The sequence below is a fragment of the Thunnus albacares genome, chromosome 13, assembly GCF_914725855.1.
Source record: "Thunnus albacares chromosome 13, fThuAlb1.1, whole genome shotgun sequence".
Taxonomy (NCBI): domain Eukaryota; kingdom Metazoa; phylum Chordata; class Actinopteri; order Scombriformes; family Scombridae; genus Thunnus; species Thunnus albacares.
Window position 1 is genome coordinate 12,840,630 of NC_058118.1, and position 27,997 is coordinate 12,868,626.

Below are 27,997 nucleotides of genomic sequence, written 5' to 3' on the forward strand. Positions count from 1 at the left end.
GAGGAGTGTCTGCCGTGTGGCGTTGATATTCTGCCTGCGTCCAGCTTGCTGGGCGCCCTACATTGCAGGCACTCCCTCTGGCAATGCTTGCCTTGGCTCTGGGCTGAGAGCTGGAAACACTGAGAGTCTGACAGACTCCATGGGCGCACGTACAGGTACACACACACACACAAACACACACATATATGCAGAGAATGGACTGCTCTCCACTGCCCAACAGAGACAGGGAGCAACGAAGAGAAAGACATGGCAAAACAGACACTGTAGAGGCAGAGAAATGGATAGACATACTGTATTTACCTCACACTTATTCAGTAAAGCACGTGGATTACCCAGCGGAGCACAGGGAGGCTTTTTAATGAAAGCACAGGAAGGGGGCAGCAGCTGGTGGCATGTGTTTGAGCCGGGAGGATAAGACCCCTTGCGCTGGGTTCGCCAGCCCCCCTTTCCTCTCTCACTTTCCTCATCTCTCCTAACGCCCCCTTCATCCTACCACCCTCCCCCTCCTCCCCCCGTAGAGAATGAAGTCCTTTGTCCGTTCCACTACTGCCCGTCCTGGAGTTGGGCATGAGCCGCGGGGCCTGCTGGTCAGCCAGCACCAGAACCAGAGCAGAACCAAGTTGAGCCCCTCACAGCGTTGGCTACAGCCTGCCTCCACAGACCAACACAAGTCCCCAGTCACCCTGAGCTGGGAAAGGAAAAAGTAAAATGAGCAAAACAGAGAGAGACATCAACAGAATGGCTGGACAACACCAGCAAGAGCGATGAACAGAAGGAAAACCACAGAGGAGCTTTGGCCAAAACTACAACAGAAAAAGGGGACTTCTCACTAAGTCATGCAGCCACAAGATGTCTTTGTGTCCAAGTGAACAATGGAGGAAATGATTGTGTCAATTTTCCTCATTCAATCCACAGATGAATTTGCCAAGGAGTAGATATCAGAAACTAAGAAAATACTTGAGTAAGTCCTCAAATTTGAGTAAGACTGTGTAATGAAAGCTGCATGTCAGCAGTACAGCAGCAGTTTTAGTTCTTCATCAGTGTCTACACAGGTAGCGTTCAGCCACCTACTGCTGTGCAGGTAACCCACATTTTCGCAACACTCAAAACAACACTTTTGGTTGTAGTTGTGAAAAGGGAGCAAGTATGCAGCCTCTGTAGACAACAGTACTGATTAAAATCAACATTTTTTTACGTTGCATGCAGAAAATGTACGAAACCAACTATTCAAACCAAATTTGAATAGTTTAACAGTTTGATCGGCAGGTGTTTATACGTTGTTTAACCTTACGTGAACAATCGAATAATATACACAACTAGATTGGGCATTCTAGTGCAAGTTAAGTATGAAACTATAAATATGTAACAGATATGAAGATATAAATGTTAATATGTAAACATATTGCAGCAGTGTAGTCTGTTTTAATGAACAGCATTAAAACAAGAAAGAGACTGGAGAAATAACAGCCCAATTAAAACAAAACTAAACGATACTAAAAAAGCCAGCGATGTGTATATTGCAACATTACTCCTCCTCTGTACTCTCATTTACTCATTTTGGATATTAGTCCCCTTTAAATGTATTCATGAAATTAATAATAAAAAGAGATAAAGACAGAGAGAAAGAGATAATTAAAAAGAGAACTCTTACTATAGAAATCACTAATATTCAAATATTTTAAGTTGGAGGAGACTTTGTAGTTGAGTGTAGTCGGTCTGAGTTGAAGAGAGAATAAATAAGTGATAGAGAGGTGAAGAAAACTCTTTGGTTGGGTGTTGAATCCAGTGAAATGATATAGATGTTGGAGAATCTGTCCACCGCTGCTGCAGTATCAGTATCAGGTTGCTTCAACGGAGTTCAGTAAAAGCAGATATGAGGGGCTTTACTTATCAAAGAGGCTGGATGCACAAAAGACCTTGTGTGTGTTACAGTAACTGGATCTGCGTCACCTTGTTGCCCCTCGGACCCTAACCCCACTGCTTCCTCCCACCTATTTGAGCATTCACACATGGAAATGCTGTCATCCTGCCTTGCCACATTATTTCAGAGTCTTGGCTCATCAGCTGACTGAGTAGGAACAAGTACTCAATAAAAGTTTTGGACAAACATGATGCTACAGTGTCCTAGTTCTTTGTCCTTTCAAAAGTTTTTCAAGTTTCTTGCTGCTGATTGATTTTTGTAGGAATATCTGACACTTTTATAGCGATGTACAATGAAATTCTTGTTTACTTTACTTACTGAGAGCTGTGCAGTTCTCACACTATGTTATCTTCACTCTTTATTCTTTCTTTTTTCTTCTGTGCATTTTTCAGTCGCTTTCAAATATTAAAATGTTCAGCTTTTTCAGGACAATACTGCTATCATTCAGATTTTTTTTTAAATTTATGACTTTTATACTTTTTTAATATAATTATTTAAAGTATTAAAATTTATAATGGACAGTCTATGGGAGGAATGTTTGAAAGCTGATATCTCAAAAATTTAAAATGCGAAAGTAATCATACTTTATGGACAGGTGCCCCATGTGGAATTGCTTAACATATTAAAACATGGTACCAATAGTGCCACCATGTGGTCAGTTATTACGTGTTTTATAATTTTGGCTAATAACTCATGAACAATGAGGAGTGGCAAAACAATATTTGCACAATGTGTTCCTTGGATGAAGCTGACTTGACTGATATAGGACACGCCCATTTGTGCCTCGAAATATTTTATGCCATTTTGGATTTTTTGGTAAACACATTTTTTGCTTCTTTTGGCACATATTTCATCTAATCTTTACCAAACGTGGTACATACCATATTTAGATGACCCCGAACAAAACTCATGAGTTCATTTTTGGGTATCACTTACTGTTTGTCTGTAATTGGTTATCAAACTTTTGAAGGCGTGGCCTGATGTACGTGCCACAACTCTTCAATGCTAAATTGGATTGCAACCAAATTTGAGAATGTTGTACATACAGCCACACTCCACAAGTGTGTAACATTTCCTACAATGCTACCCAGAGGGGGTTCTAAAGTAACATTATAACATGATATTTCTGCAATTCTGTTGTCTTCAATAAAATGAAACTCGGTAGGTACACAAGTTCTCCGTGAGAATGTGCACGACATTCTGAATCATGATACCAACAGCCCCACCTTGTGGTCATTAGTAAAACACCACCGCCATATCTCTTTTAATGTAATCTTCCAAGGTAACCAAATTCAGTAAAGTTGTACTGATGGGGATGCTGAACAAGTGTGTAGCATTTGATATAATTTCACCTGTAGGTTGCGCTAAAAGATTTAAATTATTGCTGTTGGAGCAGCAGCAGCAGTAGCAGTAGCTGCAGCTGGCAGCAGCACCAGCAGTAGCTGCAGTTGGCAGCAGTGACAGTTGCAGCAGAAGAACAGCTTCCACTTCTAACACACATTTTCTTCAGAAAATGCAAATATGTTAGTTTTAAATGAAATCTTAGGTGAAAAGTGATCATTGCTGTGTTTATTTTTGTTGTGTTTTTGGTTAATAAAGCTCAAGTTTCTGTGGGTAACCAGTTTTTTCATTTGTTTAGCCAAACTGGTTATGAACTACTTAAGTCTTCTTGTATTGATTTCAAACAAACTGCTGCTGTTGCTCCTGGTAACATATCAGTTCCTGTGCACTGCAGAGGATTATTCCCAGGAATAAACATCTATACCTGCTACCAGCTGTTCAGAACAACAAAAGCAACACTTGTTAGAGCTTCCCAGAGCTTACTGTTTTTGTGTTAAAGTAACGATCCATTGAGGGCTGCAAAACAGAAATGCATGTTAGATTATTTCTTTTAACTCTATGTGGCATTTGAATGTATGGAATTTTCTTTTCTTAACCACCATCTTAAATAAATAAATGAATTTAGAGGATTGCAGAGTAAAGTTTTCTTCCACAGGGAGGTCAGTCTACTGGGTCAGCAGCAGAACAGCAGCCCGGGGCAGATGGGCTATGAGTCAATGGAGGGGCTTGAACCTGGTTGCTCTGATTGAAGGACTTGTCTCGCTACTTACTCCGGCATACTGACTCCCCTGAAAACCTATTTGCAGTAATGCACAATATAATTCAGCTCCTGTGAACCTGAGTGAGTGTAAATATCATTACACCCTATAGTATATAATGCTCAGAGAGACACTGTATATTGTATCTGCAGTGCTACAGTTTGGTGCAGTGTTAGAGACAGATTAGTACACTGTAAGGCTCCCTCATGCAAGATGAAGATAACTTTACACCTTATAGAAGTCTTATGTGTCAATATAACCTTTATACGGGCCTTGTAGTAATTCTGTTGCCACCTAAATATCATTTTATATAGAGCATGACATCACTGATAAGGCCCAAACACAAATAGAGGGTAATAGTGATTTCTCTCAGTCCCAAAAGTATTTAAATATTCATCATTCCCTCCACTGTGCTACTTCCCCTATTTCAGATTTCTCAAATGCCCTCACAGTTTCCACTAAATTTAGGTTGTTATACTGTTAAAGAATGTAAGCTGTTTTTATATGTGTTGAATGTTCTGTTATCCGGGAAAAAGAAAAGGAAATGGGGCCCAATGACACCAAATTGCGAACTTGCACACTCTGGGATGGTTGAGAGAGAGAGAGAGAGAGAGAGAGAGGAAAAAAAGGTTCAAGACTCATTTTCATTTAAGTTGCAGAAATGTAATGGGACATAAAAATGTAATTTAATGACTTTACAGGAGCGAATTTTCCTTGATCCATGGGTTTAAAAAGCTCAAAACTCAGAATTCATAGATTAACAATAAAAATCTGTGCAATACACATAATTTAAAAGTAATTTCATTTCCTCTTCAAGTGGTGGGAAAAATTGCACAAATCTATAGAGGTTCAGATTCACATATCAAGGTCTTCACTCACCTGAATGATTATTTTATTGAATGAAACAACCACCTTAGCTGTCACTGTGTGTTATCTCTCACTCTGTGTGTGCATTTATGCTCAGGTATGTGTGGGAAGATTTTTCTGTTTTCCCAGTAACTGCAAACACTGTTCTTTGATCTCTGAACTGTGTCTTTATGAGTCGCTGGAACGAAATGCTTGGTATTGAGCTGACGTAGATTAGAAACAAGGTTGTCTATTACTCCAACTGTTTAAGCTTCAAAATGTTCACACCTTGCAGACCATTGTGCTCATCTATAGTTTACTCCAATCCCAACTGTGTGTCAATACTGCTGCATAAACTTGACTTGTTTCTCCTCTAAAATGGATCAGCCCTCCGCTCTCTAGCAACCAAGCCCGTAGCCATTAGGCAGTTTATTAAAGCAAGTTTAAAGCATCTTGAATGCTTTCCTGCCTTTGCACCTCGACATGTCTTCCATCCCCCTCATGAACCCAAGGAGGGCAAACTGACCACCTCTGAGGCAGCTACAATGATCATGTGCCTGTGACATCTATTCCTGGCAACCACAAATGTTGGATTGGTCACAGCTCCAAGGGGGAAAAGCTGGCTCTGTTGGTCCTGTGACTCAGGTGCTGAGGGTGCCCCCTAGAGATAGGGGAAGTCATTACTAGTCCCTCATGATGAAGATTGAGCACTTTTTTTTCTCCATGGCTCTTTAGGTCCTTTCACACATGCTCCCTTAAAAGAGTATCGAATCCCTGTCCTTCTGCACATCGGAGCATGGCAGGCAACAGCATCCACGCATGGCAACACCAGCCCAAGAACCATCTCCTAGCAACGCACGTCCTCTGCCCCAGGAGGAATCTGGAGGTCTCTGCTGTAGTCACACCATGCATTTCCTGGAGGGCAATCAGCTTTTTCCTCATCTCTTGTCTAACTCTCTCGCCCTACCTCTCTCTTCCCAACACTTCATTCCAACTGGCTTAGCTGTTTTGGAAGGAGTCTTTCATGGGATGAAAATAACAAGCCCACAAAATTTAGAAAAGGGGAAAAAAGTAAATTAGACTCAATTCTTAGAAAACGTTTGGCAAACTTGAGAGTATCAGTGAGGACAGGACAAAGCAATCTTTAATACAACTTAAGCCAAAATTTTTATGTTGCCAGATTTGTTTCTTGACAAATGTATCTTGTCAAAAGGGAACATTTACTACGAACTTGTTGACCTTTTTGAATTTCACGCTAAGTAAGAAACCCTTCCGAAAAAACTCTAATGAGCCTTTGTGTGACAGAAGGCACCTAATCAAAACAGCCTCTGCATGCAACTGCTAACATGCGTGTATGTTTCCCCTCCATGCTAGTCCCCTTCTTCCCAGCCCCTTCACCACAAACCACCGTTCCCACAGTATTCCCATGACTCTCTGCTGCTCCCCCTCTCTTCCCTCGCAGGGCCCAGACTTCACCAAAAGGCAGGAGGGCTGCGTTGGCGAGCAGTGAGCTGCTCTAGCCCACCTTCCTCACATCTGAGAACCTCTGTGAAATCCTAATCCCCAGAGCAGGGTGAAGCGCAGGCCCAGCTTGCCTGACCTCTCTGGTTGCCATGGATACTGCGCACTATAAATAAAACAGAGGGGGCTTTTTTTCAAGCAGTTTGGCAGGGCTGTGTGGCCTGCTCACTGGTGGGGCTTATTTTCTCTCTCCCTCCCTCGTTCTGTCTCTCTTCACTCTCATTCTACTCCCCATTTCACTTATTCTCTCAATCATTGAGTGTCCGTCCTCTTTCTCTGTCTTGTGCCTCCTCCCTCTCCTTGTCTCTGCTCATTCAGTACTTTCATTCACCCGCTCAAACCAGAACACCTGTATTAGCACCGTACCTGCCTATAGATACTGTACATTCATTTAATCCTTACACAATGTGGCATTTTAACAAGTTATTGTTCAAAGTATTGAGCGGGTAGCAATTTACATCTGTAAAGTAAAAACACAAAGAACCATCTCAACAGAGGCCAAGTTGGTAAAAAAGAAGACCTATTTTCTTGGGGGTGGCAGAGAGGCATCGAAAGACGAGGGAGGCTGAGTGTGCTTGTGCACTGAATCAGGACTGCGCTGCAGATTTTTGTCTGGCGAGGCAAATCTCGGGAGGCTGGAAAATAATTTGGTCATGGCTGTGGGAGGTTGTTGGGAGTGGGAGGCATGTGGGTGATGTGGGGGAGAAGGTTTGAGGGGTGACTGGTTGGTGGGAGGAGGAGGGGGTAGAGTTTTGACCGTCTTGCTGTGGTGAAAACATGCTTGACACTTCATTCCTTTCCAGTTAATGTGGAGCGGACTGCAGGATGTTAACCCTCTGCCTGCCTTTTGATGCTCGGTCTCCGCTGTTGCACAACACCCAGTCCTCACAACACTTCCTGCTTTTCAGCGGTTCATGGCTAAAACATTCCAGGACAGTCTATGGAAGAAATCAGTCCTGCCAGCCGTGGGAGGGACTGTTACAGTGTACATTATTTTCCGGTATCATGTCTACATTAGCTGAGTGTAATACTGTGAGACAATATGACAGGCCTGCTGTGCAATCCTGAGAAGCTGTCATGGTGATTTGAAAATTTGACCATCACATGCCAGATACTCTTTGTCTGGGAGATTTTTGAAGAGTAAGCCACATTTCCTGGACCATCTGCCTCATATGAATTACACAAAAGACCGGCACCAGCAAACATCCACAATGTTGCCTGGGAGACAGAGGTCACATGAGAGGATGAGTCACAGAAACCCAGAACTACCTAGAAACCAACACTGTTGAACGGCCTCACATCGTGGTGCTCTTTACAGTTTAACGACATGCAGAAGGATTAGTGTCGTGTCAGTGCATAAATGACAGTGAGACGGTGCCCTTGGCAAAAGACAAGTATACAGTTAAACTTAATGGGGCCAGAATCTGATACCTCAATAGGAATCCACTTCAGTTCCAGTCACTATTCTTTACTAGCTGTGCACACACAGCTCTAGTATGTGTATGTAAACCTGTGTCTGACCATTGGTCTACTGCCGGTGTGTGAGTTTGTGTGTGTGTGTTCATGCGGACCTGGAGAGTAGGGAGTTAATGCAGGCAGGGCTGTGGCAGTCCTCCTGCCCCTCAGCCAGATTAATCATGCAGGAGAGACACAGCAGGCCCCCGTTCATTCTGCCTGGGGGTGAAGCTGTGCCCGCATGCTCTCCGTATCACATGGCCCTGGCCCCCCTCTCTTCTCTCCTCTCTCGCTCTTTCTCTCTCTACTGGGGGTGCTGTGGATGGGGCTGGTGGTGGTGGAGGAGGAAGGGGTAGGCGGGGGGACGGGAGGGGGGTGGGTGGGGGGGTGGAGGGGTTATTGGTGGTGTGGTGGAACGCCACAGCACGCAGTATAGCTGTCTTTCTTTCCTCCACACTGTTGTTTTTTTTTCTCTCTCTCTCTCTTCCCCCTTCACTTCCCCTTCTGTCGGTGTGAAGCGAGTGAGGCAGAAAAAAAAAAGAGAGAGAGAAACAGACGTCCATCTCTCCTGCGAGGAGACAACAACAGCCTCTTTTTTATCTCGGAGGGCCCTGACGACAGCAGTGGCCAGGCTCGGTGGATGAAGAGGAGAAGTGTGCAGGGTGGAGGGGATGTGGGGGGGGGGAGTGAGGGGTGGGCATACCAAGGGACTCGCCACAGATATCTCCTGGAAACTGCTCGACGATGTCTCTGCGCATCAGAGAACAGCCACGGCCATTGTTGGGCTCATTGGGAGACAGAGATCTAGGCGGCAACTCACAGTTGCGTGCTTCAGCAAATTTTCAGTGGTGCCGCACGAATATCTACAGTGTGTGTGAAGCAGAACCTCATATGTTCCATGATATGCTATGTTGTGGGTCTTAAAGATGAGCAGTCTACTGTAAATTTGATTGTAAACAGTTCTGTATAGGTATATGTGCGCTGGGACATGTGGGCTTCGCCCCCCTGGGGACTGTTGCCTGATGTACTTTGCTCAAGTGAACATCAGTCTAGTAGTGACATTGGTGCCTACCTCTATGTGGGCCTACACAGATACAAGATCTTTGTGTATATGTACAGCAGTGTGTTGTTTTCAACGTATGGTTCACCTTCAGCATCTTATCACTTTGGCTGTGAAATGACACAGAACCTAAATGTAGCTTTGCTAACCTTTTCCTACTTTTTCTAGGGGGCCTTTTGACACTTTTTTTGAAGGAATCACACACTGTCTTAGCATATGAGTACATAAGTATTTCACTCAAAAAATGTTTTTGCATACTGTATGTTATGACAATTTTTTTTTAAACTTGGTTAATTAGGTTAAAATTGGGTTTTAGCTGTTCTCTACTAGGAGACAGCAGTGTAATGGTTGTACAAGAGTCACCAGCCTGACTTTGAAATATGTTTCCCCAGCTAGGAAATATGTACTGGAGAAGTGAACAAGACACAACCCCACATGAGCGTGACATGTGAAGCATGTGCTTTGATATTTTCCTAACTTCAACTAATTATTACATTGAATGGGTCTACTATTTTTTTTCTCTACTGTTCCATTTTTCTGCTGGCCGTGAAGAGGCAAAATAAAACTTAAATATTCCCTCCAGACATGTATTAAGACATATAAAAATACTCTGCTTGGAACAATAAACATCTACTCCTTCTCCCTCATTAAAAATTCCAGAATGTATGAATATGAAAATATATTTCATTTCAAAAGTTTAACTTTTGGACACAAAATGTCTCCCACTTTACTGTTAAGTCTATTCTCAGGGTTTTATGCACTGGAGGCTTCAAGTTTCCACATCACACTTGCGTAAGTTGAATGTTTGACCAGGATTGGCTTCCAAACTAGTTGTGATGTCACAAGTCATGCTCATAGGCCCACCTATTAAAATCAGATGTTTAATGAGCACAGAGAAAATTTTCACTTCCAACAGATGAATGTGAAAACAGCCTTCTGGTGTCAAACTCTGCAGAAACATCATTCTGCACAGTGAAGCTCAGACATCCAACTGAACAAGAAGAAAAAGATGTGGAGTGGAGGGGGACTTTAAGGCAAAATGAAACTAATTTTCTTACATCTTCAATTATTGCGACTTTCTGAATTTAAGTTATGAAAAGCTGTAATACACATGCTATTTTAACAGTTATTGTTTTGGTTGAGCAGAACCTCATAGATTCTGCATCTGGATGTGCCTCCAGATGTGCCTACACTCGACCCTCAGGTTAAACCCTAAAAAGATTCCTTCTTGGCTCCTGTTGTTTTTTCAAAAAGACATTTAAAGCACCTTACACACACACAAGCTGCTGCCTTGATGAGTATTGTTTAATGATACAGAAACATACAGTGATGATGGTAATATAGTGAGTGTTTGTGAATGCAGTCTGTCTAGAAAAGAAAGAGTCTTGATGAATCACTGTTCTCTGAACTTCTCAGAAATTACTACACAATTGACTATTGCAACAGTAGTCCGATATTACACACACACACACACACACACACACACACACACACACACAAACACACAGTGCCCCCTGTAGAGAATACAGTGACCGCTGTGCTGTATCAGTGTATTGTATTACAGGTCTACTGTTGCCATTGTAGTGCAATGAAACACAAGCATACTCACTGTCTTTTTATATGTCTATGTGTACACGTGTGCATGTATGTGTGTGTATGTGTGTATCTTGCTCTTCAAGCTATCTCCTTTGAAAATGCAGCCACAGGTAGGAAATGTATAATTTTGGAGTTTCATAAAAACTGTCTCATCTCAAACTGCCATGCTACCCTACTTTCATCTGACATCTTATACAATGTTGGGAGTGCTGCTTTCATTCACCCCCAGTGAGAAGATTTGTTACAGTGCAGATTTTCTACACATTAGCCCGCTGCCAAACATTAGCTGAGGTAACCACAATCTGCAATGGAAATTGCAGACACAGAAGTGGAAATATAGCTCACAATTTTAGCACTGGCGAACATTTTAAATTTCATTTGCAAGCTTGGGGAGAATCTTACTGGAAATTAAGCAAGAAATGTGTGAGCACAGTTATAAGTGTGGGGGTGGATGTGTAGCTGTGCTGAAATTAAAATTAAAATTTTACACTGGCCCTGAAGAAGCATGCAAGTCTATTTGCTGAGGCTGGAAATTTTAAAAATTACTTATACTCTCAGTGAAGTAGCTGAAAACTGTGTAACATGTTGGCCTTGTGGGTTGTATTCTGCTAATCACAGTTTCCCATTTCATAGAGTATATATGTGCAATTGTGAAGAGTAGTTGAAAGAATTAGAATTAGATGCATTAGATATTTGCCTCTAAAATGTTTGACACGACAAGACACGAAAAAGAAATAAGATGTTTAATTTCAGTTTGGAATTATAAAGAATGGATATTAGAGACACATAAACAGAAAGTCACAGATAAATAGAGAGAACGATAATCCATAAAAACTACACAAAAAATGGATTTTTAGACACCAATTTTATTGTTTCTTTGATTGCACAATAGAAGCTTGACATCAAAGACACTAGATGTCTCTCAGTTTTACATGTGAGCATTGTAGTAGTGTTAAATATCCCATTACAAAACATCTTTCTCCCCATAGAAAATGTAAAAAAAAAAAAAAAAAACACAACATACAACCACACATCTGTAAATTAGTATTGAGAAAACAGAGAGGATTAACACAGAACTGAGCTGGATTATTTGGTGGTGACTGTCAAACTTCCCAGGATTTGATCCACTGGGAGAGACAGACGAGGCATTTGGCACTGTCACTGGTCCACAACAGGTCGCAATGAGGCTACTGCCAGGTGGCAGAGGGAGACATACATCGCATTGTGACAAATAAACAACCCACACTATTCCCAGAGAGGAGACAGCAAGATGAAGGAGGACCCTATAGTACCTTATTTCACCCGTTCTGCCTATCCATGCCCATTCTTTTGTTCAAAAAGACAAAAATTAAAAGAAAGAACACTGAACCATGTGTGTGTCTGCACATGAGCTAATGCAAACGGTCTCATAAGCGATGAAAATAATGCTAATGGAGAGTAAACAATATACTGTGTAAAGTCTTTGTGTGTGAGGATGAGAGTGTATTTTTCCACATGTTGCGCAAAGTGGAAAGCATCAACAGCGAGTGAATACATGTGATAGTCATCAATTCCCTGGCAAGTAGATAAAAGGTAGAATGAATGTAAGTTATACAAAAAGAAAATTCAATCACTTTGGAATTACTTTCCCACAAAGATTGTTTACAGTACTGCAGCATCCAACAGTAAAAGAAAACCATTACATTCAAGCATTTCCATCGCTGTGCCTTGGGAGTGATAGCAACATTGTGAGCATTTGTGAGAGCCACCTTTGGAGTTCTCTATCCCATTAGCCCACTGGCTGAGGCTCCACATTTGTGTGTCCGACATTGTCCAGTGTGGCTTTATCTGAATCACGGGGATGCGTGAAGCTGGGTGGGCGTCCGTGCATCAGCGTGCGTAGATTACCTGACAGAAGGTGTGGTCGTTAGACGCAAGTGGTTGGGCTTGGAGGGGAGAGGAGGCTTGATGCTGCGGGAGGGGGTCTGTGTGGTTGTAGAGCTTTCAGCGCTGAAGGTTTTCATCAGCTGAGCCACCCGGCCACGCCCTGCGCAGGTTGGTGCGCTGCTCCCCGATGACCCAGCATCCTCTGAGGCAGCCCTTCGAGACGCCTCTGATGCGCCAATATCTGTAAAAAAAAGAGATGGTGGTGCTTTAACATATGGATAACAACCTGCCTGCCATATCCAGAGGCGTCATTAATTTAGATTTTTTTATTTTTATATTTTTATTTTTGAAAGACAAATCTTTAAATTTGCAGTGTTGGAGTGAACATTTCAAAATTGAGTGAGAATTGGATAATAAATAAACAAAATTCCAGATTTAAAAATACTATTTGCAGCATATTTATTACCTAATATATATATTTTTTATTTGTAACTTTGTTGCTATTGATGTTCATTATTTGCACTTATCTGCCATAAACTGTATTACAATCTAAAAATTAACTTTATTCTCCATTGTCTTAGAGGGATTTTGGTACATATCACCAGCTCATTTGCATTTTCTCTCAACTTTTCTCTTCACTGTATCATAAGACTATTTTCTAGGCTGTGCCCGTCACAAGGGGACTTTGTTTATTGTAAACCACAGTGGCCAGTGTCTTATTGCAGCAGGAAACACAACACCCCTTGGGAGAATGACGACCAAAAAACCCAGGTAAAAATCAGTTTACACTGATATTTTTTGGTGAAAACTGGTAAAAACACAATCACCAAGAGTTACACATGCGACACGTACTGTACACTGTTGTTGTTAAAGCAGGAATCTAGCCTTCCTGCAATACTCGATCATTTCCCTTCTCCAAATAGCGTGCCTACATCTTTCTTCACCCCTCTCTACCTTTTTATTCTTCTTTTCACTCGCTTCCCTTTATCCCACTCTGACTGAGCAGAGGTCATCCTCAGTGGAAGTAGGGACACAGCTGGGTGTAGTTGGTGTGTGTGTGTGTGTGTGCTTGCTGAGGTACTGTGTTTGGAAGAGGGTGTAATTGAGGGAGGAATGGAGGGAACAGGAGTAACGGAGGGGAGGGAGGGCCACAGGGACGGCAATGGAGAGCAGACAGACGCTGCTCAGACACCAGAAGGCTTGAGGAGCCACATATTTTTAGCGTCATCCCGGGGGACAGAGATATGTGAGAGCGCCCGCGTGCACGTCTATAGCCGCACACAAGCTCACACACGCACACACACACAAAATAAAGTGAAAACATGCACAAGCGCACACACAGTTTCTAACAGTTGAATTTCAAAAGACACACACACGTTCTCACGTTACGTTCGGGGCGTGTGCATGCTTGCATGCTCACACACACACACACACACACACACACACACACACAAACACAAACATGCACCCTCACACAGCCCTGCTGCTCACGGATTCAGTCACGCATGCAACCATCTCTGACTAACACCACAGCATAGCACAGTCACAGTCACACACACACACACACACACACACACACACACACACACACACACACACACACACACACACACACGCACACACACACACACAGGTGGGGTGCAGCCAAAACCACACAAGCACTCCTGGGGCCAGGAAACCTTTAAAGCTCTTGATGTCTTGCAGGCATGAAAGAGAGAGACCTAAAGTAGCCTTTAAGGTTGTGTTATTGTTTATTGTTGTTTACTCTCCTTTCCATCCTCGTCCTCACACTCTCTCTCAACCCTCTTGCTGTGGCTCTGACACCTCCCTCCACCTTCCTCTTCATCTTCCTCTCCCCCTGACTTGCCCTGTCTTCCCCTGCCCCCTGACCCGCAGTTCCTGTGTTAATGTCCTCTCGCCGCGCTGCGTGGGCTTGCCTCTGATTGTCTCGTTGTGTTGTGTGGTCACCACGGAAACCTTGGATAGGCTCCAGCAATTGAGGCTGACACACATTCAGGCACGCACCGTGCACACACACAGATACGCACACACAGGCACATACACACTCACGGTCAGAGTGTGTTTTTTGAGCTCAGAGCCTTGGTGCAGGTCTGAGTGGAATGCTTAATAGAGAGACAGAGAGATAGAAAGAGAAGGAAAGAGAAAATTTGTGCTATGGACATGGATGGTGGTAAAGAAATTCTGAAAAAAATATATGCTGTATGTCTTCTGAGAGAATTTCTCTATACCTTACCACAAGTAACCTGATTAAAATGTCTTAACACACCCAAAAAAAATGCTAAAACCCCACATCCTTCTGCCTGAAACTCTCCTCAGCAGCTGCACTCTTAGCCCCGTCAGCAGAAACGGTCATTACATCTACCTGTGAAAACACCTATTAAAATGAAAGAGAATATCTGCATTAAATCACTCGTCAAGATTGATTAATCTCCCATTCGAGCTTTCGGACGCCACTCCTCACATCTCAGTCCAGCTCGTAAATGTACAGGGAAGACAAAGAGGAGGGGGCGGGAAGCAGTGTCACTGACCAGGCTAGCACAAAAATTAAAGACCAATCTATCTCTTTAAAGACCTCCTCGTCTCTAGCAGAAAGAAAAGGGGGGGTCTGGGTGGGGAGGTGGGGGGGGGCAGAAGTGGGGCAGAGGGCAGAATTCCCGAGCAGCACGTCTGTGGACTGAAGGGCAGGGAGGAGAGGAGGTGTGTGTGTGTGTGTGTGTGTGTGCGAGTGTGTGTGTGTGTGTGTGTGTGTGGAGGCATTGGGGGGGGCCTCCTGTGTGGGGGCTGGGGCCCCTGTCACTTATCAGCTCTGGCTGAGCGTCGCCCAGGGCTAGAGTCGGGAAGCAGCACTGGAATGTGTGTCCTTCCCTCTGAAGGTGAAGAGAGAGGAGAGGAAAGCCGACCGACAGACAGAGAAGGGTTTATAAACATGAACACACACAAACACACACACACTATATGAAGAAACGCTAGCTGCTGGAGACCGATACACTTTCATGCACATATGCTCAAATCGTACAACACATGCTAACATATTTCTGCACATTTAAGTTTAGTTCTAGACTCACTTTTTCACTGACTCCATACACTCCCCCTATTATCTGAAATATCGTCTATAATGTTCACTTTCATTTTTATGCCGATGACACTCAACTTTAACGTAGCAACCGTGGTGTCAGTTTATTTATCAGTAAGGCTTAACATTTTTTTGTTTTTACTGATTTTCATTGAAAAATACCTAGATTTTTTGAGAAGGAGTTGGTTTAAACTAATTTTCACCCAGATTTTATATCCCTTTGTTCCCAGAAGTTATGTCTCCTGTTTCCTTCATAAAATGCTTCAGGAAATAGAAACTGAAGACAGAAAAAGTGAGAAAGAGGGACTCATATTTAGCAGATCATTTTCACTATGTAAGTAAATAACTGTTATAGAACTTTAGATCCTACATTCTGACAATATCCAATCAAACTGGTGCTAGAGTTTATCCTGTCTTTGCTAGTTTAACAAAAGCATTTTGTTGTACAATCTCAAATGCAACTTCTTAAATTCTCCAGTGCTGTACTCAGGAGTTCACAACAGGTGTAGTCTCCAATGGCTAAATGCACCACAGCAGATTATTCAGTTCATCTTCCACAATTGTTGCGTGGGCCACAGTCCCTGCTCACAGGATGCAGGAATCCTTGTCATTACCGACATTCAAAAGAAAACAGCTGAGGCATGAGCTTTAGTCGGCCTCCTCCTCCCCTTGGAACAAGCTTCCTGCCATTGTCAAGGACATACACTCTGTCAGTAGTTTCTGTCCAGAGTCAAGACACATTTATTCAGCGCCGTGTCCAGCCCAACTCAACTCCCTCCACACCAGCTGTTCCTTTCCCTTTCCGTTCCTCTTCCCTCTTCGTCTGTTATTCACTGCCCTGGCATTGCCCACTGATCTCATATCCAGCCGCTAATGTGAACACAGGCACACACACACACACACACACACATACACGCCCTTGCTAATCAGATTTCTTACAATGATATCTTTATGTTATTTTATCGTCTTCTGTTTTCAGTTATTTGTGTTCTTTGTTTAAAGAAATGTTGTTTTTGGCAAATCCAATTCATAAATCACCATAAAAACTCTGAGTTCACTGTTCATGCGTCAACATTCTTTCACAACAGTGTTAGAGCATAAATTCCCTTAAAGGACCAGTGTGTAAGATTTCGTGGCATCAACTGGTGAGGTTGCAGATTGCAACCAACTGAATCCCCCCCCCCCCCCCCCCCCCAAACGTGTAGGAGAACGTACAGTGGCTGCGAAACTCATGAAAAATACAAAAGGTCATCTCTAGAGCCAGTGTACTGTACAAACATGGCGGCCTCCGTGGAAGAGGACCCACTCCCCATGTAGTTGTAAAGGGCTCATTCTAAAGTAATGAAAACACAATGATACCTATTTTCAGGTGATTATACACTAATTAAAACACTCTAATGAATATTATATTCAATTTCTGCCAAGTCCATTCCACTAAATGCCACTAAATTTTACACACTGCACCTTTAAAACATGATTCAATTATGATATTCTATGCTCAGTCCGGTCTCGTTCAATCAATATCTGCGAACATGGTTTCATAAATATTTCCAGCATTTGTCTCTTGATGACACTGTTAAGAGTTTGTTAGCTCTCTTGTGTATGGCTTTTGAACAGATTTGCCAAAATCCAGAATGAACTGCCAGGAATGTTCAGCCTGAACCACAGACTGGAGAGAGAGAGAGAGAGAGAGAGAGAGAGAGAGAGAGAGAGAGAGAGAGACAGAGAGAGAGAGAGAGAGGGAGAGAGAACTTAAATAGTTTTAGGATTGATTTTTTTTTTACCCATTCAACTGTCTTTAACAAGTGCTATAAGAGAATACACGGATATTCAGCCTTGAGGAATTGTCTATCACTGTGTCATCATTTTGAAACACTATATTTTTTTTTGGTAAGTAAATAATTTAAATAGAAAAAAATCAATCGGATAATGTTAGGCTGACAGTTCTGCACAGATTTTAAATTACACTTGTTAATTTTTGTGTTGTATGTTTCATTGTGTGTGTGTCTGGGTATACTGTGGTTTTTATTTTTAGAGTTATGCTATTCATCTGTCTCCCAAAATGTTAAAATACTGGAATGGCAATCTTACTTATGTGTGACTTTAAGCTTCTCTGTTATTTCCAAGAAAACTCACGTACAAATTCTCAGAACGAGTTAACTTTGAGGAAATGTTGCAGCGTGTTTGCAGTGTGAATGTGATGTAGGATGAGAATTTTTCCAGCAGAGGGACCTTATGGAGATGATGTTTTCTGTTCAAATGGACTTTTTTTCTCTACAGTATCATTGTTTTCCACTGGATGGTGCTAACTTCACCCTTTCACTGAATATTTTTTCTTCATAACTGGGTCACTGTATAGTGAATGAGTGTTAAGTCAATTCATGAAATTGGATGATGAATTCAGACAGGAAGTCTGGGAATCACAGTGATAATGCAAAGAAGTAATCAGCACAACAAGATATCTGCTAATGAGAAAAATCTTAAAGACCGAAGAAAATCCCTTCTATATTATCTTCACAATGAAACAAAAATACTGATACAGCATCACACTGGTTTGTGAAAACTGAATGAAATGTGAGTTTAAATGTAGCTCTTGTAAGGGATGCAGTTAATTGGCTACATTTGCCACCATTCTTCCCTTATGCCTTTTTTCATTACAGAGTGACCCGTTCTTGGTTTAATAACAGGCAACACTGTGTTAGGGCAACAAAAACTCCAATATAAATCAAATGGTTCAAAGGACTTAAACTGATAGTATTATATAGTGTGTACAATCCATCAAACCATATATTTTACTCAAAGAAGTAGTGTTACAGTACATCAGTCACTATAAATGCTAGATACAGGTTGATCCATTACAACTTTCTTCACCAACTCTATTTCACATCACAGAGACTGCATGAATACAAACCTGTGGTAACAAGTATGTGTTTTAGATGTGGGCTTGTTTTTGCATTGCAACTGGTCATGCACGAAAATCATGATATCATCATGACATCATGACAAAACTTACAGGATTGACCTTCCCATCAGGTTTCGCAAATTTGCTTACTGGGGAATCTTACAACCATTAGTACACATTTAAGGAACTTTAAAAAAAAAAAAGCTTTTAGAAATAGCTTTATACATTGCTAGGGAGTGTATAGCAATGACATGGAAGTCAGATTCCCATTTCCTCATTGATCGATGGTTTTTGGAAATGAACAGTTGTATTCTACTTAAAAAGATCAAATATACAATTAAATATACACTACATTCTCTGAAGATTTGGCAGTCCTATTTGACCTATATGGACACTTTGCCAATGTCTGTATCAGATTTGATATACAAATATTATCATAAATGATACATTAGTTGTCTATGAATAAGTCTTATCTATTAATTTAATTTTTATTTATTTCCTCCTTTCTTTCTTTTTTAATTTTAATTGACTACTATGTACTCTTTTTGAGTAATGTTCTTTTTCAGTTTGTATGTGGGTGGGACAGGGAGGAGCTTTGGAGCCATGTTTGTGTGTGTTTGTGTTTATACTTTTTATATATCGTTGGATCTAAAATTTGAAAATAAAATATTGCAAAAAATGAAGCAGTGTTACTAAAACATTTGATTTCTGTAAAAGTATCTGATGATAAACTAACTATTTAATAAAGAATGCATTCAGGGATATGTTATACTATGGCTTTGGAATCAGGTGCATACCAGTTATATCAAGTAACTGAACAGCACAGAAAATATGAAGATTTTAATTGAGTTAAATATTACCATTCACTAAAAAAGATGACTGCTGGAGACTAAGTATTTTTTGGGGTTTCCTAGGAGATAATATAATATTGCTCTTTAAGACCACTGCTCCTTCTTATGTCAGTATGTTCTGTATCATCACACTTGACAGGCAGCTCTAGCGTGCTTATTAAACATTTCACTGCTAACATGCACCCATGACAATGGAGGAGCTACCGAACGAGCAGGTGTGCGGGGGCGATGTAGTACCACGACACAAATCCTAGTCATATAAGCTTTTTTTCCCCTCTAGGCTGGCCTCTTTTTACTCTGCCAGTCCATAAAGATTCCAGCGGGCTGAGGCACTATTTGGCAAGCACATTAGGTTGGGGAAATAAATCCTACTTTCTAGCTGCAGCACTGAGAAACCTATCTAGTATGAACTTTGTTCAGACTGCTTCTGCGCAGCTCTTCACAGCCATTATTGCTCTCTGAGAAGAAGCAGTGGAAAAGGGTTCTCTTGTTGGCTCAGCGGCCTGTGGTGACTGTCATGTAAGCTAGTTTTGAGCCCAATTTTCTCCATATTTCTTCACTATGAAACATCCAATAGGAAATGTAATAAAACTATACTATAACAAAAGAAAGAAAAGGGTATCCAAGATCCTATTTCAGGGATGTTTTTTAATGACTTGTGGTCAGTCTTTGTGTTTCATCCCCAATGACATCAGCCATCGTCATTACTGTAGTTTGTGTGTCTCTCTTAATTAGCCAGCAAGCAAAGACTGTCAAAACTGAAAAATGATTAGACCATTTAAGGGACATAGAAGAAAACTTTATTGCTGTTCATTTCTTTCTATGTAAGATGGCAGATGTTTTATGATTTAATTGATTTAACTGAGTCATCTTAACAACCTGAATACTTTTTAGATTATATTTGTTGATAAGAGTTAAGGATGTTAGGACATCCTATATATGAAGAGGTTTATACCCTTACCCATGATGCTTTGCTCACTCACCTTTCACACCCTGTGATTGCTGGGGCTTCTGAGGTTCCTGTAAGTGCACGCCACCTTTGGCAGTTGATGTTGTTCCCGAGTCTATTTTGACCGTGCTGCTGGGGGAAGGGTATGGCATGGCAGCGGCCTGCTTCAGATTTGCGAAGCCGGGTCTCGTGTTGACAGAACCTGGTGCCGCATTTGCAGAAGCTGGTCTCACGTTGACAGGACTAGTTCTCATGGGAGGCCTGGAGCAGATGGAGGGCTGGGGAACTGACTTCTCCTCAGTCGAGCTGGCTGACTTCAACTCGGGCTGCGGAGGCAAGAGTGACAAAAGATGACAGAAGAGTGCAATCAGTGTTGACAGCTAATTCACATACAGTGGAATTACTGTCATGTTTGATTAAATCATTGGATAAATGATACGCCAAATTACAGTTCTCCAATGACTACGCTATGCCATAATGAAACACGCAGAACTATGACCACTGATTAAGAGTTTAAGGATGTGTGGAGAGAAAATTATAAGGTGACTTGGAAATCAAGCTGCCTCGCTAATCTTCTTTCCTGATCTTACGCCTTCTTAATCAACAATCTCACTCTCTCCCTCTCTCTCAGACTGACTCCTTCCCTCTCTAAATCAGCTGGAGAAAACTTGCAGCAGAGCCAGCAACAGTCACTGCTACATCTGCAGTACCAAACCAGCCTCTTCCTGTTTCCAGGAACAAATCAAGACAAGACATTCAACAATAAAATGAACGTTGTAAGAAGAGGCTTAGGCTGTGAATTCTTGGCCGTCAGATCCGGCCAAACCTACTAAGGTGTGGATGTTCATTGCCACATCAGCATGGGCTGGCCAGAGATGTGTTGGGGCCTGTAATATAGTCTAGTGTAGACATAAGAAGTGAGGGAGAGACATTTCCTTCTGTGGCAAAGAGGAGGGAAAAACTGAGAACAGAGGAGAGCTCACGCGCCCAAACCTCAGGAGACTATCCCACAATCCCATCCATCTGCGACTGACGCATTCTCTATCTCTGGCGTTTTAATTCCCTGATCAAGTTCATCAACCATCTGTTCTAGGGCAGTCCAGAAATCCTGCCTTGCCTCTGTGATTCAGCTGTTCTCGCAGTGTGTGTCACCTGCACGCACACACACTCACACACACACACACACGCACATACACACATTTGCATGCACATAAACACAGAAAGGAAAAAGAAAGTGAGGGAGATGGTGAGCACACTCCCCAGACTACTCAAGGCTGGGGCGATGATGGAGCCAGTTGGAGGACAGTTCAGTTCAGCTGTTCCCCAGAGAGAGCTATGAGGGGTGCGGCAGCTCAGACGAGCTGGATCACAGAGAGGGAGAATGCTGGGAGAAAGATGATCTGCAGAAAGGCTGGGAGTGAGGGGACAGCTGGCCTAACCACCATTTCCTGTTACTCACAGAGGGTGGGACTGCCATGAAAAGACACATAGCCACTCTAAAGCCACATTTTAAAGATCTAAAGCTATACTTGCTGAGATATACGAGGCTGGGATTTAAATTGTATTGTTCAGAGCAGACGACACAAGAAAATAACCTGTTCTATGCTTTATAAACTACCTAAAATGTATACTAAAAGCAGTAAAATATTTTTAAATTCTCAAACTGAAATGCAGAAACTACACAGAAAGAAAAATCTTCAACAGTTTCTTCAATTCACAAATACCTTCTCTGCTGCTGGAGGTGATGAATGCTCACTCACTGACACCTGTGGGTTTAACAAAGACATTACACGAGTGTTACAGGCCATGATGCAACCCGCGCACAGAGCTCAATTATTGTTGCAAGCAGTTTCTCCAACTCACCGGCAGAGGGAGTAATGTGCTCGTCTCCTCACATTTGCCCTGCTGGGAGACAGAGTGCCATGTTAGAGGATACCAGAGGTGACACGTCATCCTCTCTAACTTTGAGTCAGTTCAGTACTTGGAATGAGCAGGGGGAAAAAAGGGTTTAAGAGTTGGTTAAGAGTTCAAAAAGATGTTAAAGAATATTACAAATTATAAAAATGAACTAAATATTTGGGTGTATGGTGATGTGACTGCAGTGAATGGCTGGGATGCTCGTATTTCCACTGAGCAGCATGCAGTTTTAGCTCAGGGAGCAATCGTGGTCAGGCCAGATGAGACCGTCCACCCCGGCTCGCTCTGGTTCAGTGTGTGCAAGGTTGCCATGACTACGCAGCAAATCTCTTTTTAAGATAGCGTGAAATAGGAGGCACCCCCTCCCGCCTCCCCCCCCTCCCGCCTCCAACTCCAAAATCAACAGCTCCCACACTGCCAACTGCACACACCCAAAATATCACCCCCCTGGAAATCATCCACATTACGTGCTTATTTTGACACTGTATTAAATTAATAGTGATATATTTTAATGGGGAGGATTGATTTACACCAGTCTTGCTTAAAAAGCCTAAATCAAAGCTTAAATCTGCACTGCAGGTAAGAGAGGTGGAAATGAAGTGAGGGAAGTGTTAGATTAGAGGTGAAGTGTTGCACTGGGAGGATGAGAAAATGTGGATCAGTTAAAAAGCAAAGATTAAAAAAGAAGGGTCTGTATTTGGCCAGTGATTCTCAATCTCAACATTTCATATTAAGCGTTGAACACTTTAAACAAAGAAAGATTGTCTCTTTTTAGGTTGTCTAGTTGGATCAAATATTAGAGTGACTTAGAGACAACTCAATATTTGGAATGAAAGAAGCAGAAATTAGAGACACAACTCGTTTTTCATCCTCAAAATCAGAAATCACTATGTCAGACAAAATGATGTCATTTCTTAGGGCCACAGACAAACAGTTACACACCTTTAAATTCAGTGAGATTCCAGGTTGTGTTTTAGGTGGGAGGTTTTCTCTCTCAGTTCTGACAGGTTCTGTGGTTTTTCTGCTCTTCAAGATAGTTTGATGGCTGTAAAACATAATCAGGACATGTTATATCTCTCTCTGCTTTATAGCAGAATCAACTGATAGCCTTCGTGAACTACTAACATATTACATGTTGTCTGTCTACACTGTCTGTTTTAAATCACAAAAGTGTATTACTATGTGTTGTTCTGAAGACTCGGTGCCTTCTTTTCTCCTAATCCTGAGCAGATGAATTTGGAGCTCAGCTCATCCACTTCCCCGATCACAATGACGGCCACATCCCCGTCCCGGCCGAGCAGCCAGCTCACATTCTTACTGTTGGCTGTGGGAAACACAGACACAAAAAAATTATGACTTAATCGGCTATTGAAAGTTTGAAGTTTGAAAGTGACTGTGAATTACACAGATTCTTTACTAAAAACGGCTTAAGACATGAAAAGTGAAACCAAAAAAAAAGGGGGATTTTTATGAGGGAAAACAACAAAATCACAGTTTATAGCAGGAAGTTATATAACGGTTCATTTTCAGTCACTGGCTCTGTTTACCAAAGTCTTACATATACTACTCTCTCTGAATATGTCAGTGTTTTGTTGCATGGTTATAATTTTGAAACAATCAGTTTGAGAAGTATTTTGATTCAGAACTCTGAGTGAGAATCAGTTCTTTAAAGCCATTTTGAAGTAAAACTGTCGACTAATCAGCAGTGGGTCTGATAAGCTCTGGCTGCTGTTTGGGTTCATAGAAAGGAGCGACAGCTGGTGAGGCCAGCACATAAAATGTATGAGACAAGACCTTCCTATAGAAGATATAAACACAGCTGACAGAGGAAAAATCCCGTCCTTCTGGCCTTGACACACAAATACACTTACGCACATGTGAGGACCTTCCATTGACTGCATTCATTCCCTTATCTGAACTAATCATGAAATTAAAACATCTCAGATAAATGAGATCAAGTGTTCATCACAGAGATAGACAGATGATTAAAAACTAAGTGCTCCCATTTAGTTTTTAATCATCTCTCTATCTCTGTGAGACTCACATACAAACACGGCCTTGTGACTGTGTTTGAGGAGCACAGAGAAGTCACTTTACAGAGATAAACCAGCTGACACAGGCTCACAGGGTGAAGGTTTGCTGGGTTGAAAACAGAATAACATACTTTCATAGTGAACTGGTTTTGCCAGCCTGCCCTGTGGATCGCATTCCAGCTGGGCATACCAGGATGACTACGAAAACACAGCAGTCAGAACATACCTTGATAAACAAGCTACCATTCCAAGCTGACAGCTACAACCACAACACCATTGTCAGGTGCAGGTGAGATTAATCCTGTCAGCTGACTAGGGGCATTTAGAAGACAGCGCATTGTATTTGCTGGCATTATGTCCCAGGTCTTACGCTAAATGATAGTGACTTGCAATGATGCACACTGCGTTGTCCCAATTAACAGAATAATGTTTCTGGAATTAGAGAAGATATTTTTCCTTCTGAAGAAGAAGATCAAGGTTACTAATCTGAGAAAAGTTCAGTCACAGAAATACAACATGAAATTTGTTTTTCTGCGTCATGTGAATGTAACCGGTCTGCCTACAACATAAACACACGCACACAAACACGCCAGCATATAGTCATATAGTACGTAAATGCTAATTACCATTAAGTCAGCCTAAGCACAGCAAAAGTCCCATGATCAGAAAAGCCTAAAGGCCAAAAGTGTGCTGTAACCAGCAGCCGAGAGAGACAATCAGCTTCATTCTATGCATAAAAACAAACTAAGTACGTGTCTTCCCCCTCTCCCACAAGGCCATCCAGATAAAATCAAACTCTCTCTTTGTTTTTCAAACACATATGTTTCCTGCATACTTCCTGTTTTGCCCCCTGCTAATTGTTTGAAGGACTGAGTCTTGACTCACTTCCTATTTTACACCGAAAAACGAACTATCCGCCATTTCCTCTGCACTAGATGAGGAGCCTGTGCGGAGAAGAGTTGCGACCATGTGATCTCAGCCTGCAGTCTCCATCCAGCCTCCTAAGGACAGCTGCATTGGTCATTAAGAGATAGAAAGAGCACTGTTCTCTCACTCTGCACCACAGTTAATAGTGAGTGCTTTGTTATTAGCCAAGAAGAGACAGCTCACATTACTATGTCAATCAGAGTTAATGCACCAACTGCAATGTGCTGTTAATTGGCTTTCATAATCGAGAGGGTTTCGAGCAACAGCTGTATCCTTCCAAATCTCTGGTGTCTGTTTTGTCATCTGGGAGTCTTTCTTTGGAATATAAAAATAGAACAATTTGTTATGTCAGTGTCATTACACCACACATTTCTCACACTGGGACTTGCTACCAACAAAGAGAAAATGCAGACAGGCGAGATTCTGTAGTATGCGTCAAACCAGTTTCAGGACAGACTTATAGCCTCCTGAGTTTCTGGTTGTTTTGTTTTGTTTGATTGCTGCATCTATACTGTTGATTTAAAATGTTGCTTTTGAACAGAAGCCAGTTCCTGATAAACCCATTTACAATACACATTGCCCGTGCATTTCCTGCTTGCAGGCATTTTTTTTCTTGTCATCTCTGCCTGTCACGCTGATGTTTTTATCTGCCATCATTCCCATGAAACACACGTTCCAGACATGAGTGACATCTCTGACCCAGTGAATATTCTTCTCTGTTGCTTTCAAGTCTCAGGCTTGACGGTGCATGGCATGACTGGGAACAAAATGATCTAAGTGAGAGCCTGAAAGCAAAACACGTGCGTGTGAACACATACACCACCATTATTCTACACGTTTGATGCCACTTATCGTACACTCAATTCAAGGTGGATATTATTCTGCCATGACATCTATTTTACTTTGCTTGTGTAAATGTTAACATCATCTCTGAGTGCGATGTTAACACTCTGCTGTAATTGTTTAGGACTTCGGATATAAACAGAACTTCATTTTAGTGAAGTATTGACGCTCTTTGTGCTTCATGCCGCATATGAGCCTCGTCCTCTTCTAAGTCTCAATCTCTGTGACATCACAGACACATTAATGTGGAGCAGCTGGTGTTTGTTAGCCCAAGTTTGTATTTCAGGGAACTTTAAACTTGCCAAATGGACTTCAGGTAAATGCTGTGCCTGTTTTGGCAAACAGCTGCTCAGCTGATGGGGAACATGAGCTACAGCAGCTACATTATATCCAGCAGCAAAGGGTATCTGTCATAATCAATGCACACATGCGTCTGCACGGCAACTATGCAAACATCTTAACTAAAAATTAAGAATGTCCTAAGAATGTCCTTAAAAGGGGGACAGAGAGTTCTCTGTCAAAAGCTTTGTTTGAAAGTTTGACAGTCAGTGTGCTTGAAAAACTTGAAGCTGCACCCTGTCACACAAGATAAACAGGAAGAAGAAAAGTTAACAAAGGTGAGTTGGCAGTGATGGGTTGGTGTGCATGGTTACCTTTTTTTGGCTTTGTTCGCTTGCACTCAGCATCCCCCCCTTCTCTGTCTAGTTTCTCTTCCCGCTCTTTCCAGCGTCGCACCTGCTCCTGGCGCATTTTCAGGAAGAGAGTCTTTTTCTGGTCCTCATTCAGAGCGTCCAGCACATCAGGATCGATGTACATGTCCTTAAGAATCTGCTGCAGCATGTTGGCGGCTGACGAGGTGGGTCAACTAAGTTCCACCTGGCCGAGCGGTCAGAGCGAGGAGGTGCTGTCCTTCTTCTTCTTCTTGAGGTGGACAGTGTGGGTTTATAGTCTCATGTCGTCAGAAGAGTTTAACAGCTTTACCCTCATGAACTCAATCAAGGCGCATGCTTATCCTCACACACAGTCTTGTACAAACCTGCTGCACAATCTCACTCATGCTAAAACACACATACATACACTCACTCACACACACACACACACACTCACTCACTCACTCACTCACTCACTCACACACACACACACACACACACACACATACAGTCCTGTTTCCTTTCCCAGTTGTGCTGACAGTTTCCCCACCCTACTTAGATGTCAGTTTCCTTTGACTTTGGATGTCATCATTGGGACAATCTACAAGAAATAACACAGAGAACATTTGGAAGATTATGTTGTGCCATAAAGATCCAACTTTCTTTCTCAAAGCTGCAATGTCCTACATCTTTCTTGATCCCTTTGTCACATTCAATAACTTTTTTTCTAGAGGTCATTCCTTTGAAAATCTAATTTCAGTTGGTTATCTTGTCCCTCCCTTCACGAATACGGAAGAGGCCAAACCCGGTTTTTAAACTGACAGAAAGACTAACCCAGAATGGGAGGAGATTCTAAAGGAATGGGACTGTTTCTGTCATCAGTGCCCCCCTCTCCTTCCCCTCCCTACCACACATCCCTTCTCAAACCATGTTACACTCTCACCCAAACTCATACGAGATAACGGTTCCATTTTAACATTGTCAGTTTCTGCTTGTAAGAGGATAAAAAACGGGGTCATAGCCCAGGACAGCGTGAGTCACTTTCTCTAATAAGGGCACTGAAATGGAGTCCTCCAATCACAGTGGGTAGTTAAACAATGGCTACCACATATGCAGCACTTGGAGGGAAAGGAAGCTTGTCTCAGACTGAGAACTATCACACTGGTGGAACACAGAAGGTCTAGTAAACACATTGCGGGGTGCGAAGAAGGAAACCCAGGGAAAGGGGAAAAGTGAAGAGAGAAAGGAAGTGATATGAAACAAAAAGGCAGTTGTAAGAGAAGGGTAGAATTTGCTGAAGTACTCACAGTAGGATGCAGACAGCCGCTCCACAGCAGAGTATGCTAACTAAGCTGAGAGAGTCGGAGCGCCAGTGGGTCCTCCTCGTCTTTGTGTGTATGACTGGGCTGATGACATCACAGCATTCCATAATCTCTCCCCCTCTCCCTCCCTCTCTCTCTCTCTCTC

At 42.1% G+C, this 27,997-nt stretch overlaps 1 protein-coding gene across 2 annotated transcripts; it reads right to left on the reverse strand.

The window, feature by feature from the left end:
• Positions 1–11,344: 11,344 nt before the first annotated feature.
• zgc:100829 (uncharacterized protein LOC445149 homolog) lies at positions 11,345–27,957 on the reverse strand. Of its 2 annotated transcripts, none has more exons than XM_044371033.1 (8): positions 27,838–27,957; positions 26,534–27,131; positions 23,257–23,401; positions 23,020–23,122; positions 22,024–22,062; positions 21,885–21,926; positions 20,195–20,486; positions 11,345–12,605 (listed from the first exon to the last, which is right to left on the reverse strand). In XM_044371033.1, exons 2-8 carry the CDS (start codon positions 26,718–26,720, stop codon positions 12,382–12,384), a joined length of 1,032 nt encoding a protein of 343 aa, XP_044226968.1. In that variant the 5' UTR covers positions 26,721–27,131; positions 27,838–27,957; the 3' UTR covers positions 11,345–12,381. The 2 variants fall into 2 exon arrangements, with proteins under 2 accessions (XP_044226968.1, XP_044226967.1); XM_044371032.1 differs by having other exon boundaries at positions 22,024–22,065.
• Between the last annotated feature and the right edge of the window lie 40 nt (positions 27,958–27,997).

Bases quoted from the DNA above. Each gene is read 5' to 3' on its own strand.
- zgc:100829 (XM_044371032.1), bottom strand. From the start codon at position 26,720: ATGCTGCAGCAGATTCTTAAGGACATGTACATCGATCCTGATGTGCTG. The intron at 23,123-23,256 runs GTAATACACTTT...TATGTTTTACAG, and splicing joins AGTCTTCAGAACAACACATA to CCATCAAACTATCTTGAAGA. The intron at 20,487-21,884 runs GTATTTGTGAAT...TTGCCTCCGCAG, and splicing joins CACCTCCAGCAGCAGAGAAG to CCCGAGTTGAAGTCAGCCAG.